This window comes from Echiichthys vipera (assembly GCF_963691815.1).
Source record: "Echiichthys vipera genome assembly, chromosome: 14".
Lineage (NCBI taxonomy): Eukaryota > Metazoa > Chordata > Actinopteri > Perciformes > Trachinidae > Echiichthys > Echiichthys vipera.
The window spans coordinates 12,702,130-12,721,199 of NC_139839.1; the positions used below are offsets into that span (position 1 = coordinate 12,702,130).

At 38.0% G+C, this 19,070-nt stretch overlaps 3 protein-coding genes across 3 annotated transcripts; all 3 read left to right on the forward strand.

The window, feature by feature from the left end:
* Window positions 1-3,716: 3,716 nt before the first annotated feature.
* Window positions 3,717-4,679, forward strand: LOC310956376 (olfactory receptor 2AT4-like; the record flags this gene model as incomplete). Its single annotated transcript, XM_083926576.1, has 1 exon — window positions 3,717-4,679. The coding sequence occupies one exon, from the start codon at window positions 3,717-3,719 to the stop codon at window positions 4,677-4,679; it is 963 nt and encodes a 320-aa protein (XP_083782702.1).
* A 5,260-nt stretch (window positions 4,680-9,939) lies between these two features.
* LOC310956885 (olfactory receptor 2AT4-like) lies at window positions 9,940-10,908 on the forward strand (the record flags this gene model as incomplete). The annotated part of the gene is made up of 1 exon (XM_083927260.1): window positions 9,940-10,908. One exon carries the CDS (start codon window positions 9,940-9,942, stop codon window positions 10,906-10,908), a length of 969 nt encoding a protein of 322 aa, XP_083783386.1.
* A 5,236-nt stretch (window positions 10,909-16,144) lies between these two features.
* LOC310956886 (olfactory receptor 2AT4-like) lies at window positions 16,145-17,113 on the forward strand (the record flags this gene model as incomplete). The annotated part of the gene is made up of 1 exon (XM_083927261.1): window positions 16,145-17,113. The coding sequence occupies one exon, from the start codon at window positions 16,145-16,147 to the stop codon at window positions 17,111-17,113; it is 969 nt and encodes a 322-aa protein (XP_083783387.1).
* Window positions 17,114-19,070: the final 1,957 nt, after the last annotated feature.

Here is a 19,070-nt window from a genome sequence, read left to right on the forward strand (position 1 = left end):
TTTTTGAGAGTAATTGTGTTCACAAGAAGATATTTGCCTAAAAAACAAAGAATTTATGTACAGTAACTGATAAATTGAGTTTATAATGGTAGTTATTGTTTATTGTTTGTGTTTGTGAGTCCTTTAAGAAATCATACAATCTATAAAACACAGCAGAACAAGCAGGTTAGAGCAAAAGTTGAATGAAACATGAACCAACACAACTTTCACTCCATTGTTAGTTAATTCTATTGCTAATAGGTGCACCTGAGATTAATTAGTCTGAAGTGATTACAGTTCAAGGTTTGTTTGTTAAAGACAATGTCATTAACTTAAATTCTCTGGTGATAGCATCACAAATTGGGCTCATTAGAGCCATTTTGTTTTGGTCCACCATGGTCTGTTAATGAATACATGTTTTTCAGTACAGAGGTTGTGGAGGTCATTTTCAGTAAACAAAACAAGTATTTACTGGACTGTTATTTATGCAGCACTTGAGACAAACAAGATAAATGAATCATATGTTTCTGACCACAGCTTTATTAAAAAATTAAAATTAAAAATAAAAGTTGGCCTCTTCCATTCTGTGACACTGAGAAACTAACTAAGGGTAAAAATCAGGGATGGGCAGTCCTGCTCTTGTAGGGCCACTGCTCTGGGTGTTTTAGGTTTGTCCCTACTCTAACACACCAGAATCTAATGAACATCACACATGACGAGCTTCAGCTACTTGATAACGAGCACATCATTTGAATCACGAGTGTTAGAGCTGGGAGAAACCTAAAACAGGTAGGGCAGTGGCCCTCCAGGTGCAGGATTGGAGATCACTGTTATAAATGAATAAGAAATGGAAATAGATGGTAACACTAGATAATATGACCCGCGACTTAGAGCATACCTACCGCTCACTAGGTTCCCCCTTATTTCACACAAGTACTGAGTAACTCCCGCTCACTTAGCCTCGTTTCCCCCCCTGCATTTACAGTGTAACTAGGCTGCGTCTTATCACGTAACTCAGGTTTAACTAACATCCTGCTTTACACCAACTTCCACAGAAGTACAGAGTAACTCTCGCTCACTTCCCCCACAAATTTCCATGCGTCTTACAGTATAACTAGGCTGTGTCTTAGAGCGTAACTCCCGTACAAGTATGTGCTGTAACCACACTGTAGTTGACCTGGAGTTACCAAGTACTTACAGGGTAGCGGGATGGATTATAAAGTGTTCACCGTTATCTCTCCTTAGTGTGTACAGGACTTGGCTCTAAGACACAGCTTAGTTATACTGTAAAATGCGTGGAAATTAGTGGGGCGAGTGTGCGAAAGTTACTCTGTACTTCTGTTGAAGTTGGTGTAAATCATGACGTAAGTTAACCTGAGTTATGTTATAAGACGCAGCCTAGTTACATTAAGTGATTTTACATTCAGTTTAAAAAAAACTATTATAATCGGGTAAATGGCATACGGCTTTGTTTTAAACACCATGTAAACACCATATCCCGGGTAAAATCAGGGCTCTCATACCCGTTTAACAGACCTGGAGAACTTCCTCAGTTCCCTGATTATTCGTGCATGTAAACAGCGTTCTCATGTTTTTATTGCGTTTCTTGTCTGCACATGCACCCCACTCGGCAGCAATGGCTCTTGACCCGGAAATAGAATTAACCAGGAAGCAACGGCACAGAAAACAACGTGAAGAAAAACAACATTAATAAATCCTTACATTTCAACAAAGGGAGGGCTTCGCAACAGCAAGGAACATTACTACCAAGAAGACCTGTTTCGGTCATAATTCTTTCCAAAAGTCGGCTCTTTGTGATTTTGACAAAGGTAAACCAGAAAAAAGCACCACCTACTGTACCACAGGTCGAGTTACTCTGTCATTTTCCCATTCAGCCCCCTCTCACGTATACAAGGGGAACTTCAATAATGTGATTATTCCCTTAACTTGGGTCAGGCCTTATTCGGGTTATTGATGTGAATGTAAATGCACAGACTGTAAATGCATGGGGGAACCAGGTGGAGACGTGAGCGGGAGATACTCAGTACTTGTGTGAAATAAGGGGAAACCTAAGCGGAAAGTGAGCAGTAGGTGCACTCTAAGTTGTATTTTACCAAATACATTTATCAAGTATTATATAATAATCAGTGGAACTACACAGTGGATATATTATAATATATTATTACCAATTTACTAAATTTAAATTATGATTAAATGCACATGTATGCACTTAAACACATTTTTATTAGATATTAACAAAATGCGTTTTCAGTAAATTCACCATATTCACAAATAAAATAGTCCTCAATGGTGTGCACTTACATCGGGGGGGGGGGGGGGGGGGTGTCAAGATAGTTAGCTTTTTTGATTGGTATCCAAAAGTTTTTTCAGAGTTGATCTCCTCTTTCCTGCATGTATGGGACTCAATTTGCTTCCGGGCCGAGGACAGGCGACACAAACAGGCGAGTGCTGCTGTTTACAGTAAAATGCATTTTAGTTTCTACTCAGATTATGCAGCCATCTCCCTTTTCCTCCTGAAAGGAGATCTCCACACCCAAATAATATATACACACTTCTGCATCTCATTGGATTGTTTGCAAACATTTCACACATTACAAACAATTTTTCATGTGTGTGTATAAAACAAATGAGAGAGAGGTGAGGGCAACAGTATTCAGTCCAAGACAAATGTGAGACCTGACTTGTCAAGTGACTTCTGACCAGGTCTCATCTATCACTCTATAACACTTTCTATGATGGAGTACAGAGATGCATGAGAAGATGTTGTTACGAGCAGAGCTGTGGGTGTATAGACAGTGTTTTACAGTTGATTTTGAAAAAATGTTGTGGTAGAAGATTTTGAATATTCATGAGAGTAAAAAAAAAGTTACATGTCCTTTCAAAATGATGATGACAGAGTAATATTGACAGTAAATCTGCCTTTGCCTCCAAGCAAAGCCAGCACAATCAAGTCTCTGTCCGTGGTCCTGCGAGAAAATCCGCATCAAACCATATAACTATATCATGTTTCAATATCTTTATTAGTTCCTTATTAAAAGACACAATCAAATGAAAACAGAGGGTTCACACACACTTCAAAATTCATGGACATACACGTTATTAATGCTGTACGATGGAAATAAAGTTTTGTTTATATTTGCAAAGAGAATAATAAAATTGTTGCAAATATTGGGTGATTGGGTTTCAGTGTTAATAAACATCATTCATTTTAATCTGCATGTCCTCCGACTCTTGAGATGAAGATAACTGAGGAACATGAAACAATAATAACATTTTGTTTGTTTTGATTGTAAAAAAAGTTGGAAAACAACATGCCACCCTCCACGGGCTAACCTAAGATTCATTTCTTAATGAGAATACTGTGTTTTATCTCTGGAGACCAATAAAGAGAGTATAACTTCTACTGTACACAGGTCAGACATGCAGACATTCAATGGCTACTGTTGGAGTCAGCATCATATGGAGCCACATTGTGTAAAACGATGAGCAATAGAACAGGTGAGCCAAAAGCAGATTGTAGTCTGTTGCATGTTATATTGTTCGCTCAAAAGCAGCAAAAATATTTGGTTTCATGCTGAATGCAAAAGTGTTTATGTGTCAGTTTGATGTATGTGAAGTCATGACATGTTTTTTTCTTATTTCTCTTTTTCAGACCACAGAATTTTTACACACCGTGGACCAAATGCCGACCTCCAGCACGACGGTGGAGTTGCACTATGTCTTCTCTGAAGACTGTTTTAAACGTCTCCGTCATCATTCAACCTCCAGGCTTCTATATCATCGGATTTGAGACCTTTAACTACATCAGTGTCTACATTATTTTTCTGTCGTTTGTCTATGTGGTTTCACTAGTGTTCAATTTTTTATTGATCTGCATAATTGCCCGTGAGCGCTGTTTACACACTCCAAAATTTCTGGCTGTTGTCAACCTCGCAGTAATTGATATACTCTTAAACACAAGCACTGTTCCAGGTGCGATCAAGGTATTCCTCTTTAACGACAACTTTGTTCCATTCAATCTATGTCTTTTACAAATGTATGTCTACTATACTGTTATATCTCTGGAGGCATATGCACTTGCTGTACTTGCCTATGACAGGTTCATTGCGATATGTTTACCTATGCGTCAGAACGTATTCAACACAGTGCAGATCATGTCTTCTATTGTCAGCCTGATCTGGCTTTGCGGTCTGGCAAGAGTGATATATGCCATGGCATTCACTGCTCATCTGTCTTTTTGCAAATCTGTAAGAGTGTACAGCTATTTCTGTGACTACGCACCTTTGTTCAGATTGTCCTGTAATGATTACACATTGGATTGGACAGTAGTGTCGTATGCGACTGTGGTGAACCTGATGCTCCCTTTCACTTTCATTGTTCTGGCTTATATCAGCATCCTGTTCACTGTGTTCAGGATGAAATCAGTAATCAATAGGAAGAAAACTTTTGCCACTTGCATTGAGCACATGGTCCTTGTTGCTGTATTTTACATTCCTATATTCAGCATTTCCTTAATGGGGATTTATGTGCGAGCCATTGACCCGGACCTCCATTTGCTATCCCTGTCACTGGCCTCTACCATCCCACCGTGCATCAATCCTATTTTCTATTCTTTGAAAACCAAAGAGATTAAAACAAGAATTCTGGCACTGGTACAAGGAATGAAAACCAGCCCGTGACAATTTTCTTCCCCATCAAATAGCCATCTGTGGAGGATTTTAACTATTAACGGTCAAAACTGTGCATGTGTTAATGTTAATTTTGAAGAAGGCCTGAGGACCGAAACATTATTTATACTTAAGAGAAATGCATATTGAGCCAGAGTGTGCTACACTTCTCTTCACCTTTCAAGTCTGCTTCCAGTGATCAGAGCCTCACTAACCAGCCTCTATGTTACGTTACTATTCAGCATTATATTATAGATTTTGATTTTATATTCTGTCATAATTGAAAGGAAAACACCAAATTCAATAAGGAAATGACATATTGCCGACCTAAAATATATTTGACTGTCATTGAAGGTTGTTGTAATATATTTGAGTGCTATGGCTCTCCTATGCTGCCTGAAATACTCATATGTGAAACATGTACTGTATATAAACTGTACATATCCCTCATAAATTGTCTGATAAACAGAAGGTCTCATTATTGTGTTTGTCGGAGGTACTGCATATCTCTCAGGGTCTACAGCACAAAGATTAACACATGTTGACATAAATGTTTTGTTGTCTTTTATTTGTGGTTATTTAAAAATGATATAAGACTTACAGGGGATGAATGGGTTTGTAGAGAAACTCAGATATGTAAACTTTTAGTTTGTAATTACTTCCCAAACGACGATATTCGCTTTTTGACATTTCAAAAATGTATAAATAGGTAGAACTGGATAATACTTTTATAAATACAAGATAAATGAATATTAACTGTTGGAAAAGGAACATTTGTTCTATGGTTCAGTGCAGTGCTCAAAGAAAATATGGGCAAAGGAATACTTGAAATGCATCATTTTGGCTGATTTTGTACATCCCTTACTATGAACTGACCCTGTGACTGCACAAAACCAGTTAAAAGACTTTATCTGGCTAAAAATAATTCACAAAACAAAATAGTCAAAGCAAACCATGAACAATACATTCAAATGATTCAGTGAGCTAAAAGTACCCACATCATCAGATCTTTATTCTAAGTCAAATGAGCTAGTTTGACTGAATAAAATAGTTACAAAAGTAATATTTACTGAAGCAAGATGTGTAAATTAAACTTGTTTTGGGAGTAATTGTGTTCACAAGAAGATATTTGCCTAAAAAACAAAGAATTTATGTATGGTTACTGATAAATTGAGTTTATAATGGTAGTTATTGTTTATTGTTTGTGTTTGTGAGTCCTTTAAGAAATCATACAATCTATAAAACACAGTAGAACAAGCAAGTTAGAGCAAAAGTTGAATGAAACATAAACCCACACAACTTTCACTCCACTGTTAATTAATTCTATTGCTAATAGGTGCACCTGAGATTAATTAGTCTGAAGTGATTACAGTTCAAGGTTTGTTTGTTAAAGACAATGTCATTAACTGAAATTCTCTGGTGATTGCATCACAAACTGGGCTCATTAGAGCCATTTTGTTTTGGTTCACCATGGTCTGTTAATGAATACATGTTTTCAGTACAGAGGTTGTGGAGGTCATTGTCGGTAAACAAAATGAGTATTTACTGGACTGTTATTTATGCAGCACCTGAGACAAAGAAGTTAAATGGATCATATGTTTCTGACCACAGCTTTATTAAAAAATTAAAATTAAAAATAAAAGTTGGCCTCTTCCATTCTGTGACACTGAGAAACTAACTAAGGGTAAAAATCAGGGATGGGCCGTCCTGCTCTTGTAGGGCCACTGCTCTGGGTGTTTTAGGTTTGTCCCTACTCTAACACACCAGAATCTAATGAACATCACACATGACAAGCTTCAGCTACTTGATAACGAGCACATCATTTGAATCACGTGTGTTAGAGCTGGGAGAAACCTAAAACAGGTAGGGCAGTGGCCCTCCAGGTGCAGGATTGGAGATCACTGTTATAAATGAATAAGAAATGGAAATAGATGGTCACAATACATAACACGGCCCTCGACTTAGAGCATACCTGCCGCTCACTAGGTTGCCCCTTATTTCACACAAGCACTGAGTAACTCCCGCTCTCTTAGCGCCCCCCCCTGCATTAACAGCGTAACTGGGCTGTGTCTTATCACGTAACTCAGGTTTAACTAACATCCTGCTTTACACCAACTTCCACAGAAGTACAGAGTAACTCTTGCTCACTTCCCCCACAAATTTCCATGCGTCTTACAGTATAACTAGGCTGTGTCTTAGAGCGTAACTCCCGTACAAGTATGTGCTGTAACCACACTGTAGTTGACCTGGAGTTGCCAAGTACTTACAGGGTAGCGGGATGGATTATAAAGTGTTCACCGTTATCTCTCCTTAGTGTGTACGGGAGTTGGCTCTAAGACACAGCTTAGTTATACTGTAAAATGCGTGGAAATTAGTGGGACGAGTGTGCGAAAGTTACTCTGTACTTCTCACGAAGTTAGTGTAAATCATGACGTAAGTTAACCTGAGTTATGTTATAAGACGCAGCCTAGTTACAATAAGTGATTTTACCTGCAGTTTAAAAACCCGATTATAATCGGGTAAATGGCATACGGCTTTGTTTTAAACACCATGTAAACACCATATCCCGGGTAAAATCAGGGCTCTCATACCCGTTTAACAGACCTGGAGAACTTCCTCAGTTCCCTGATTATTCGTGCATGTAAACAGCGTTCTCATGTTTTTATTGTGTTTCTTGTCTGCACATGCACCCCACTCGGCAGCAATGGCTTTTGACCCGGAAATAGAATAAACCAGGAAGCAACGGCACAGAAAACAACGTGAAAAAAAACAACATTAATAAATCCTTAAATTTCAACAAAGGGAGGGCTTCGCAACAGCAAGGAACATTACTACCAAGAAGACCTGTTTCGTTCATAACTCTGTCCAAAAGTCGGCTCTTTGTGATTTTGACAAAGGTAAACCAGAAAAAAGCACCACCTACTGTACCACAGGTCGAGTTACTCTGTCATTTTCCCATTCAACCCCCTCTCACGTATACAAGGGGAACTTCAATAATGTGATTATTCCCTTAACTGGGGTCAGGCCATATTCGGGTTACTGATGTGAATGTAAACGCACTGACTGTAAATGCATGGGGGAACCAGGTGGAGACGTGAGCGGGAGTTACTCAGTACTTGTGTGAAATAAGGGGAAACTTAAGCAGAAAGTGAGAAATAGGTGCAATCTAAGTTGTATTTTACCAAATACATTTATCAAGTATTATATAATAATCAGTGGAACTACACAGTGGATATATTATAATATATTATTACCGTTTTACTAAATTTAAGTTATGATTAAATATACATGTATGCACTTAAACACATTTTTATTAGATATTAACAAAATGCGCTATATGTTTGTTAAAGGGACCCCGTGTAGCGTTTTCAGTAAATTCACCGTCTTCATTCATAAAATAGTCCTCAATGGTGTGCAATTACATCTGCCAACAATCTGACTTATTCTCCTCAGCAACAAAGTTCTTAGTTGTTTTTTATATGAGGCAAGCTGAGGCCCCTGTGTCCTTCCGGTCTATAAAAAACTACAAATGGCTGAGAGGGACACAAAGCACTAGTACCCGGTTTCGCTCAGAGCCAGCATGACTGTGAAATACCATGGACATGTTAAAATATAGATTTTATACTGAAAAAATGGCACCCATTTAATCCTATGAAAGCTGCTCAGTGGCGCATGGTTGCTTTAGAATGTCGCTACTTCCTGGTTGTGCGGCCTTTTTTTCTTGAAGGAATTATCGGATGTAAAAATGTTTCCGTACCCGAGCCCATGACCGGGTTCCAAGTACAAACTTTGATTTAGGTAGGGTCTAAAATTATGTCCACCTAAATTGTTTTTAAGTAGGGGGTCTCAAGATAATTAGCCTTTTTGATTGGTATGCAAAACATTTTTTCAGAGTTGATCTCCTCTTTCCCGCATGTATGGGAGTCCATTTGCTTCCGGGCCGAGGACAGGCGACACAAACCAGCGAGTGCTGCCGTTTATAGTAAAATGCATTTTAGCTTCTACTCTGATCAATCAACCATCTCACTTTTCCTCCTGAAAGGAAATCCCCACTCCCCCAAATAATATATACACAGTTTTGCATCTCATTTGATTGTTTACAGACATATAAAAACAACTTTTCATGTGTCAGTATAAAACAAATGAGAGAGAGGTGAGGGCAACATTATTCAGTCCAAGACAAATGTGACACCTGACTTGTCGAGAGACTTCTGACCAGGTCACATCTATCACTCTATAACACTTTCTATGATGGAGTACAGAGATGCATGAGAAGATGCTGTTAGGTGCAGATCTGTGGGTGTATAGACAGTTTTTTACAGTTAATTTTGAAATATTTATGTGGTAGAAGACTTTGAATATTCATGAGTGTAAAAAAAAAAGTTACATGTCCTTTCAAAATGATGATGACAGAGTAATATTGATAGTAAATCTGCCTTTGCCTCCAAGCAGAGCCAGCAAAATCAAGTCTCTGTCCGTGGTCCTGAGAGCACGTCCGCACCAAACAGAACAACTATATCATGTTTCTATTACTTTATTAGTTCCTTATTAAAAGAAACAATCAAATGAAAACAGAGGGTTCACACACACTTCAAAATCCATGGACATACACGTTATCAATGCTGTATGATGGAAATAAAGTTTTGTTTATATTTGCAAAGAGAATAATAAAACTGTTTCAAACATTGGGTGATTGGGTTTCAGTGTTATTAAGCCTCATTCATTTTAATCTGCATGTCCTCCGACTCTTGAGATGAAGATAACTGAGGAACACAAAACAATAATAACATTTTGTTTGTTTTGCCTGAAAGAAAAGTTGGAAAACAACATGCCACTCTCCACGGGTTAAACCTTTGATTATAGTAAAAGCTCACTGGTCATTACTGTTTTGCTGATTCATATCTTAATGAGAAGACTAGGTTTTATCTCTGGAGACCAATAAAGAGAGTATAACTTCTACTGTACACAGGTCAGACATGAAGACATTCAATGGCTACTGTTGGAGTCAGCATCATATGGAGCCTCATTGTGTAAAACGATTAGCAATAGAACAGGTGAGCCAAAAGCAGATTGTAGTCTGTTGCATGTTATATTGTTTGCTCAAAAGCAGCAACATTTTTGGTTTCATGCTGAATGCACAAGTGTTTATGTGTCAGTTTGATGTATGTGAAGTCATGACATGTTTTTTTTCTTTTTTCTCTTTTTCAGACCACAGAATTTTTACACACCGTGGACCGAATGCAGACCTCCAGCACGCTGGTGAACTTGCACTATGTCTTCTCTCAAGACTGTTTTAAATGTCTCTGTCATTATTCAACCTCCAGGCTTCTATATCATCGGATTTCAGACCTTTAACTACATCAGCGTCTACATTGTCTTTCTGTCGTTTGTCTATGTGGTTTCACTAGTGTTCAATATTTTATTGATCTCCATAATTGCCCGTGAGCGCTGTTTACACACTCCAAAATTTCTGGCTGTTGTCAACCTCGCAGTAATTGATATACTCTTAAACACGTGCATTATTCCCAGCGTGATCAAGGTATTCCTCTTTAACGACAACTTTGTTCCATTCTATCTATGTCTTCTACAAATGTATGTCTACTATACTGTTATATCTCTGGAGGCATATGCACTTGCTGTACTTGCCTATGACAGGTTCATTGCGATATGTTTACCTATGCGTCAGAACGTATTCAACACAGTGCAGATCATGTCTTCTATTGTCAGCGTGATCTGGCTTTGCGGTCTGGCAAGAGTGATATATACCATGACATTCACTGCTCATCTGTCTTTTTGCAAATCTGTAAGAGTGTACAGCTATTTCTGTGACTACGCACCTTTGTTCAGATTGTCCTGTAATGAATACACATTGGATTGGACAGTAGTGTCATATGCAACTGTGGTGAACCTGATGGTCCCTTTCACTTTCATTGTTCTGGCTTATATCAGCATCCTGGTCACTGTGTTCAGGATGAAATCAGTAATCAATAGGAAGAAAACTCTTGCCACTTGCATGGAGCACATGGTCCTTGTTGCTGTATTTTACCTTCCTATATTCAGCATTTCTTTAATGGGGATTTATGTGCAAGCCATTGACCCGGACCTCCATTTGCTATGCCTGTCGCTGGTCTCTACCATCCCACCGTGCATCAATCCTATTTTCTATTCTTTGAAAACCAAAGAGATTAAAACCAGAGTTCTGGCACTGGTACAGGGAACGAAAACCAGCCCCATCAAATAGCCATCTGTGGAGGATTTTAATTATCAACGGTCAAAACTGTGCATGTGTTAATGTTAATTTTGAAGAAGGCCTGAGGACCGAAACATTATTTATACTAAAGAGAAATGCATATGGAGCCAGAGTGTGCTACACTTCTCTTCACCTTTCAAGTCTGCTTCCAGTGATCAGAGCCTCACTAACCAGTCTTTGTGTTACGTTATTATTCAGCATTATATTATAGATTTGTATTTACTATTCTGTCATAATTTAAAAGAAAACACCAAATTCAATAAGGAAATTATATATTGCCGACCTAAAATATACTTGACTGTCATTGAAGGTTGTTGTAATATATTTGAGTGCTATCGCTCTCCTATGCTGCCTGAAATACTCATATGTGAAACATGTACTGTATATAAACTGTACATATCCCTCATAAACTGTCTGATAAAACAGAAGGTCTCATTATTGTGTTTGTCGGAGGTACTGCATAACTCTCAGGGTTCATTGCACCACAAAGATCAACACATGTTGACATAAATGTTATTTAAAATGATTTAAGACTTACAGGGTATAAATGGGTTTGTAGTGGAACTCAGATATGTAAACGTTTATTATGTAACTTCTTTCTACAACGACAATTTTAGATTTTTGACATTTCAAAAATGTATGAGTAAGTAAAACTGGATAATACTTTTAGAAATAAAGGATAAATTAATATTAACTGCTAGAAAAGGAACATTTGTGCTATGGTTCAGTGCAGTGCTCAAAGAAAAAAATGGCAAAGGAATAATTGAAATGCATCATTTTGCCTGATATTGAACATCTCTTATTATGAACTGACCCTGTGACTGCACAAAACCACTTAAAATAACTTATCTGGCTAAAAACAATTCACAAAACAAAAAAGTCAAAGCAAACCATGAACAATACATTCAAATGATTCAGTGAGCTGAAAGTACCCACATCATCAGATATTTATTCTAAGTCAAATGAGCACCCTGTTAGACTGAATAAAATAGTTACAAAAGTAATATTTACTGAAGCAAGATGTGTAAATTAAATCTTTTTTGAAAGTATTACAAAGTGTTCACAAGAAGATATTTGCCTAAAAGACAAAGAATTTATGTACAGTAACTGATAAATTAAGGTTTATAATGGAAGTTATTGTTTGTGAGTCCTTTAAGAAATCATACAATCTATAAAACACAGCAGAACAAGCAGGTTAGAGCAAAAGTTGAATGAAACATGAACCAACACAACTTTCACTCCATTGTTAGTTAATTCTATTGCTAATAGGTGCACCTGAGATTAATTAGTCTGAAGTGATTACAGTTCAAGGTTTGTTTGTTAAAGACAAGGTCATTAACTGAAATTCTCTGGTGATAGCATCACAAATTGGGCTCATTAGAACCATTTTGTTTTGGTTCACCATGGTCTGTTAATTAATACATGTTTTTCAGTACAGAGGTTGTGGAGGTCATTGTCGGTAAACAAAACAAGTATTTACTGGACTTTAATTTATGCAGCACCTGAGACAAACAAGTTAACTGGATCACATGTTTCTGACCACAGCTTTATTAAAAAATGAAATTAAAAATAAAAGTTGGCCTCTTCCATTCTGTGACACTGAGAAACTAACTAAGGGATTGGCCGTCCTGCTCTTGGAGGGCCACTGCTCTGGGTGTTTTAGGTTTGTCCCTACTCTAACACACCAGAATCTAATGAATATGACACATGACGAGCTTCAGCTACTTGATAACGAGCACATCATTAGAATCACGTGTGTTTGAGCTGGGAGAAACCTAAAACAGGTAGGGCAGTGGCCCTCCAGGTGCAGGATTGGAAATCACTGTTATAAATGAATAAGAAATGGAAATAGATGGTAACAATACATAATACGGCCCGCGACTTAGAGCATACCTACCGCTCACTTGGTTGCCCCTTATTTCACACAAGTACTGAGTAACTCCCGCTCACTTAGCCCCGTTTGCCCCGTGTATTTACAGTGTAACTAGGCTGCGTCTTATCACGTAACTCAGGTTTAACTAACATCCTGCTTTACACCAACTTCCACAGAAGTACAGAGTAAGTCTTGCTCACTTCCCCCACAAATTTCCATGCGTCTTACAGTATAACTAGGCTGTGTCTTAGAGCGTAACTCCTGTACAATTATGTGCTGTAACTACACTGTAGTTGACCCAGAGTTACCAAGTAACTACAGGGTAGAGGGATTGATTATAAAGTGTTCACCGCTATCCCCTCCTTAGTGTGTACGGGAGTTGGCTCTAAGTCACAGCTTAGTTATACTGTAAAATGCGTGGAAATTAGTGGGGCGAGTGTGGGAGAGTTACTCTGTACATCTGTGGAAGTTGGTGTAAAGCAGGGTGTAAGTTAACCTGATTTATGTGATAAGACGCAGCCTAGTTACATTAAGTGATTTTACCTGCAGTTTAAAAACCCGATTATAATCGGGTAAATGACATACGCCGTTTTTTTAAACACCATGTAAACACCATATCCCGGGTAAAATAAGGGTTCTCATACCCGTTTAACAGACCTAGAGAAATCCTTCAGTTCCCTCATTATTCGTGCATGTAAACAGCGTTCTCATGTTTCTATTGCGTTTCTTGTCTGCACATGCACCCCACTCCGTAGCAATGGCTTTTGACCCGGAAATAAAATAAACCAGGAAGCAACGGCACAGAAAACAACGTGAAAAAAACAACATTAACAAAGCCTTATATTTCAACAAAGGGAGGGCTTCGCGACAGCAAGTAACATTACTACCAAGAAGACCTGTTTCAGTCGGAATTCCGTCCAAAAGTCGGCTGTTTGTGATTTTGACAAAGGTAAACTAGAAAAAAGCAATATTCAGTCCAGCTGTATGTTGACAGAGCGCCACCTACTGTACCACAGGTCGAGTTACTCTGTCATTTTCCCATTCAGCCCCCTCTCACGTATACAAGGGGAACTTCAATAATGTGATCATTCCCTTAACTGGGGTCAGGCCTTATTCGGGTTACTGATGTGAATGTAAATGCACTGACTGTAAATGCATGTGGGAACCAGGTGGGGACGTGAGCGGGAGACTTAGTACTTGTGTGAAATAAGAGGAAACCTAAGCGGAAAGTGAGCAGTAGGTGCACTCTAAGTTGTATTTTACCAAATACATTTATCAAGTATTATATAATAATCAGTGGAACTACACAGAGGATATATTATAATATATTATTACCATTTTACTAAATTTAAATTATGATTAAATACACATGTATGCACTTAAACACAATTTTATTGGATATTAACAAAATGCGCTATATGTTTGTTAAAGGGACCCCGTGTAGCGTTTTCAGTAAATTCACCGTCTTCATTCATGAAATAGTCCTCAATGGTGTGCAATTACCTCTGCCAACAATCTGACTTATTCTCCTCAGCAACAAAGTTCTTAGTTGTTTTTCACATAGAACGGGCAAGCTGAGGCCTCCGTGTCCTTCCGGTCTATAAAAAACTACAAATGGCTGAGAGGGACACAAAGCACTAGTACCCGGTTTCGCTCAGAGCCAGCATGACTGTGAAATACCATGGACATATTAAAATATAGATTTTATACTGAAAAAATGGCGCCCGTTTAATCCTATGAAAGCTGCTCAGTGGCGCATGGTTGCTTTAGAATGTCGCTACTTTCTGGTTGTGTGGCCTTTTTGTCTTGAAGGACTTATCGGATGTAAAAATGTTTCCGTACCCCTCCCATGACCGGGTTCCAAGTACAAACTTTGATTTAGGTAGGGTCTAAAATTATGTCCACCTAAATTGTTTTTAAGTAGGGGGTCTCAAGATAACTAGCCTTTTTGATTGGTATGCAAAACATTTTTTCAGAGTTGATCTCCTCTTTCCCGCATGTATGGGAGTCCATTTTCTTCCGGGCCGAGGACAGGCGACACAAACAGGCGAGTCTGCCGTTTACAGTAAAATGCATTTTAGCTTCTACTCTGATCAATCAACCATCTCACTTTTCCTCCTGAAAGGAAATCCCCACTCCCCCAAATAATATATACACAGTTCTGCATCTCATTTGATTGTTTACAGACATATAAAAACAACTTTTCATGTGTCGGTATAAAACAAATGAGAGAGAGGTGAGGGCAACATTATTCAGTCCAAGACAAATGTGACACCTGACTTGTCGAGAGACTTCTGACCAGGTCACATCTATCACTCTATAACACTTTCTATGATGGAGTACAGAGATGCATGAGAAGATGCTGTTAGGTGCAGATCTGTGGGTGTATAGACAGTTTTTTACAGTTAATTTTGAAATATTTATGTGGTAGAAGACTTTGAATATTCATGAGTGTAAAAAAAAAAGTTACATGTCCTTTCAAAATGATGATGACAGAGTTATATTGATAGTAAATCTGCCTTTGCCTCCAAGCAAAGCCAGCAAAATCAAGTCTCTGTCCGTGGTCCTGAGAGCACGTCCGCACCACACCGAACAACTGTATCATGTTTCTATTTCTTTATTAGTTCCTTATTAAAAGATACAATCAAATGAAAAAAGTGGGTTCACACCGATTCAAAATGGATGGACATACACGTTATTAATGCTGTATGATGGAAATAAAGTTTTGTTTATATTTGCAAAGAGAATAATAAAACTGTTTCAAACATTGGGTGATTGGGTTTCAGTGTTATTAAGGGGCATTCATTTTAATCTGCATGTCCTCCGACTCTTGAGATGAAGATAACTGAGGAACACGAAACAATAATAACATTTTGTTTGTTTTGGTTGAAAGAAAAGTTGGAAAACAACATGCCACTCTCCACGGGTTAAACCTTTAATTGTAGTAAAAGCGCAGTGGTCATTACTGTTTTGCTGATTCATTTCTTAATGAGAAGACTATGTTTTATCTCTGGAGACCAATGAAGAGAGTATAACTTCTACTGTACACAGGTCAGACATGAAGACATTCAATGGCTACTGTTGGAGTCAGCATCATATGGAGCCACATTGTGTAAAACGATTAGCAATAGAACAGGTGAGCCAAAAGCAGATTGTAGTCTGTTGCATGTTATATTGTTCGCTCAAAAGCAGCAACATTTTTGGTTTCATGCTGAATGCACAAGTGTATATGTGTCAGTTTGATGTATGTGAAGTCATGACATGTTTTTTTTCTTTTTTCTCTTTTTCAGACCACAGAATTTTTACACACCGTGGACCGAATGCAGACCTCCAGCACGCTGGTGAACTTGCACTATGTCTTCTCTCAAGACTGTTTTAAACGTCTCTGTCATTATTCAACCTCCAGGCTTCTATATCATCGGATTTCAGACCTTTAACTACATCAGCGTCTACATTGTCTTTCTGTCGTTTGTCTATGTGGTTTCACTAGTGTTCAATATTTTATTGATCTCCATAATTGCCCGTGAGCGCTGTTTACACACTCCAAAATTTCTGGCTGTTGTCAACCTCGCAGTAATTGATATACTCTTAAACACGTGCATTATTCCCAGCGTGATCAAGGTATTCCTCTTTAACGACAACTTTGTTCCATTCTATCTATGTCTTCTACAAATGTATGTCTACTATACTGTTATATCTCTGGAGGCATATGCACTTGCTGTACTTGCCTATGACAGGTTCATTGCGATATGTTTACCTATGCGTCAGAACGTATTCAACACAGTGCAGATCATGTCTTCTATTGTCAGCGTGATCTGGCTTTGCGGTCTGGCAAGAGTGATATATACCATGACATTCACTGCTCATCTGTCTTTTTGCAAATCTGTAAGAGTGTACAGCTATTTCTGTGACTACGCACCTTTGTTCAGATTGTCCTGTAATGAATACACATTGGATTGGACAGTAGTGTCATATGCAACTGTGGTGAACCTGATGGTCCCTTTCACTTTCATTGTTCTGGCTTATATCAGCATCCTGATCACTGTGTTCAGGATGAAATCAGTAATCAATAGGAAGAAAACTCTTGCCACTTGCATGGAGCACATGGTCCTTGTTGCTGTATTTTACCTTCCTATATTCAGCATTTCCTTAATGGGGATTTATGTGCAAGCCATTGACCCGGACCTCCATTTGCTATGCCTGTCGCTGGTCTCTACCATCCCACCGTGCATCAATCCTATTTTCTATTCTTTGAAAACCAAAGAGATTAAAACCAGAGTTCTGGCACTGGTACAGGGAATGAAAACCAGCCCCATCAAATAACCATCTGTGGAGGATTTTAATTATCAACGGTCAAAACTGTGCATGTGTTTATGTTAATTTTGAAGAAGGCCTGAGGACCGAAACATTATTTATACTAAAGAGAAATGCATATGGAGCCAGAGTGTGCTACACTTCTCTTCACCTTTCAAGTCTGCTTCCAGTGATCAGAGCCTCACTAACCAGCCTTTGTGTTGTGTTACTATTCAGCATTATATGTTAGATTTGTATTTACTATTCTGTCATAATTTAAAAGAAAACACCAAATTCAATAAGGAAATTACATATTGCCGACCTAAAATATACTTGACTTTCATTGAAGGTTGTTGTAATATATTTGAGTGCTATGGCTCTCCTATGCTGCCTGAAATACTCATATGTGAAACATGTACTGTATATAAACTGTACATATCCCTCATAAACTGTCTGATAAAACAGAAGGTCTCATTATTGTGTTTGTCTGAGGTACTGCATAACTCTCAGGGTTCATTTTACCACAAAGATCAACACATGTTGACATAAATGTTATTTAAAATGATTTAAGACTTACAGGGTATAAATGGGTTTGTAGAGGAACTCAGATATGTAAACGTTTATTATGTAACTACTTTCTACAACGACAATTATAGAGTTTTGACATTTCAAAAATGTATGAATAAGTAAAACTGGGTAATACTTTTATAAACACAGGATAAATTAATATTAACTGTTGGAAAAGGAACATTTGTTCTATGGTTCAGTGCAGTGCTCAAAGAAAAAAATGGCAAAGGAATAATTGAAATGCATCCTTTTGCCTGATTTTGTACATCTCTTACTATGAACTGACTCTGTGACTGCACAAAACAACTTAAAATAATTTATCTGGCTAAAAACAATTCACAAAACAAAAAAGTCAAAGCAAACCATGAACAATACATTCAAATGATTCAGTGAGCTGAAAGTACCCACATCATCAGATCTTTATTCTAAGTCAAATGAGCACCCTGTTAGACTGAATAAAATAGTTACAAAAGTAATATTTACTGAAGCAAGATGTGTAAATTAAATCTTTTTTGAGAGTAATACAAAGTGTTCACAAGAAGATATTTGCCTAAAAAACAAAGAATTTATGTATAGTAACTGATAAATTGAGTTTATAATGGAAGTTATTGTTTGTGAGTCCTTTAAGAAATCATACAATCTATAAAACACAGCAGAACAAGCAGGTTAGAGCAAAAGTTGAATGAAACATGAACCAACACAACTTTCACTCCATTGTTAGTTAATTCTATTGCTAATAGGTGCACCTGAGATTAATTAGTCTGAAGTGATTACAGTTCAAGGTTTGTTTGTTGAAGACAATGTCATTAACTGAAATTCTCTGGTGATAGCATCACAAATTGGGCTCATTAGAACCATTTTGTTTTGGTTCACCATGGTCTGTTAATGAATACATGTTTTCAGTACAGAGGTTGTGGAGATCATTGTCGGTAAACAAAACAAGTATTTACTGGACTGTTATTTATGCAGCACCTGAGACAAACAAGTTAACTGGATCATATGTTTCTGACCACAGCTTTATTAAAAAATGAAATCAAAAATAAAAGTTGGCCTCTTCCATTCTGTGACACTTAGAAACTCACTAAGGGTAAAAATCAGGGATGGGCCGTCCTGCGCTTGGAGGGCCACTGCTCTGGGTGTTTTAGGTTTATCCCTACTCTAACACACCAGAATCTAATGAATATGACACATGACGAGCTTCAGCTACTTGATCACGAGCACATCATTAGAATCACGTGTGTTAGAGCTGGGAGAAACCTAAAACAGGTAGGGCAGTGGCCCTCCAGGTGCAGGATTGGAAATCACTGTTATAAATGAATAAGAAATGGAAATAGATGGTAACACTAGATAATACGGCCCGCGACTTAGAGCATACCTACCGCTCACTTGGTTGCCCCTTATTTCACACAAGTACTGAGTA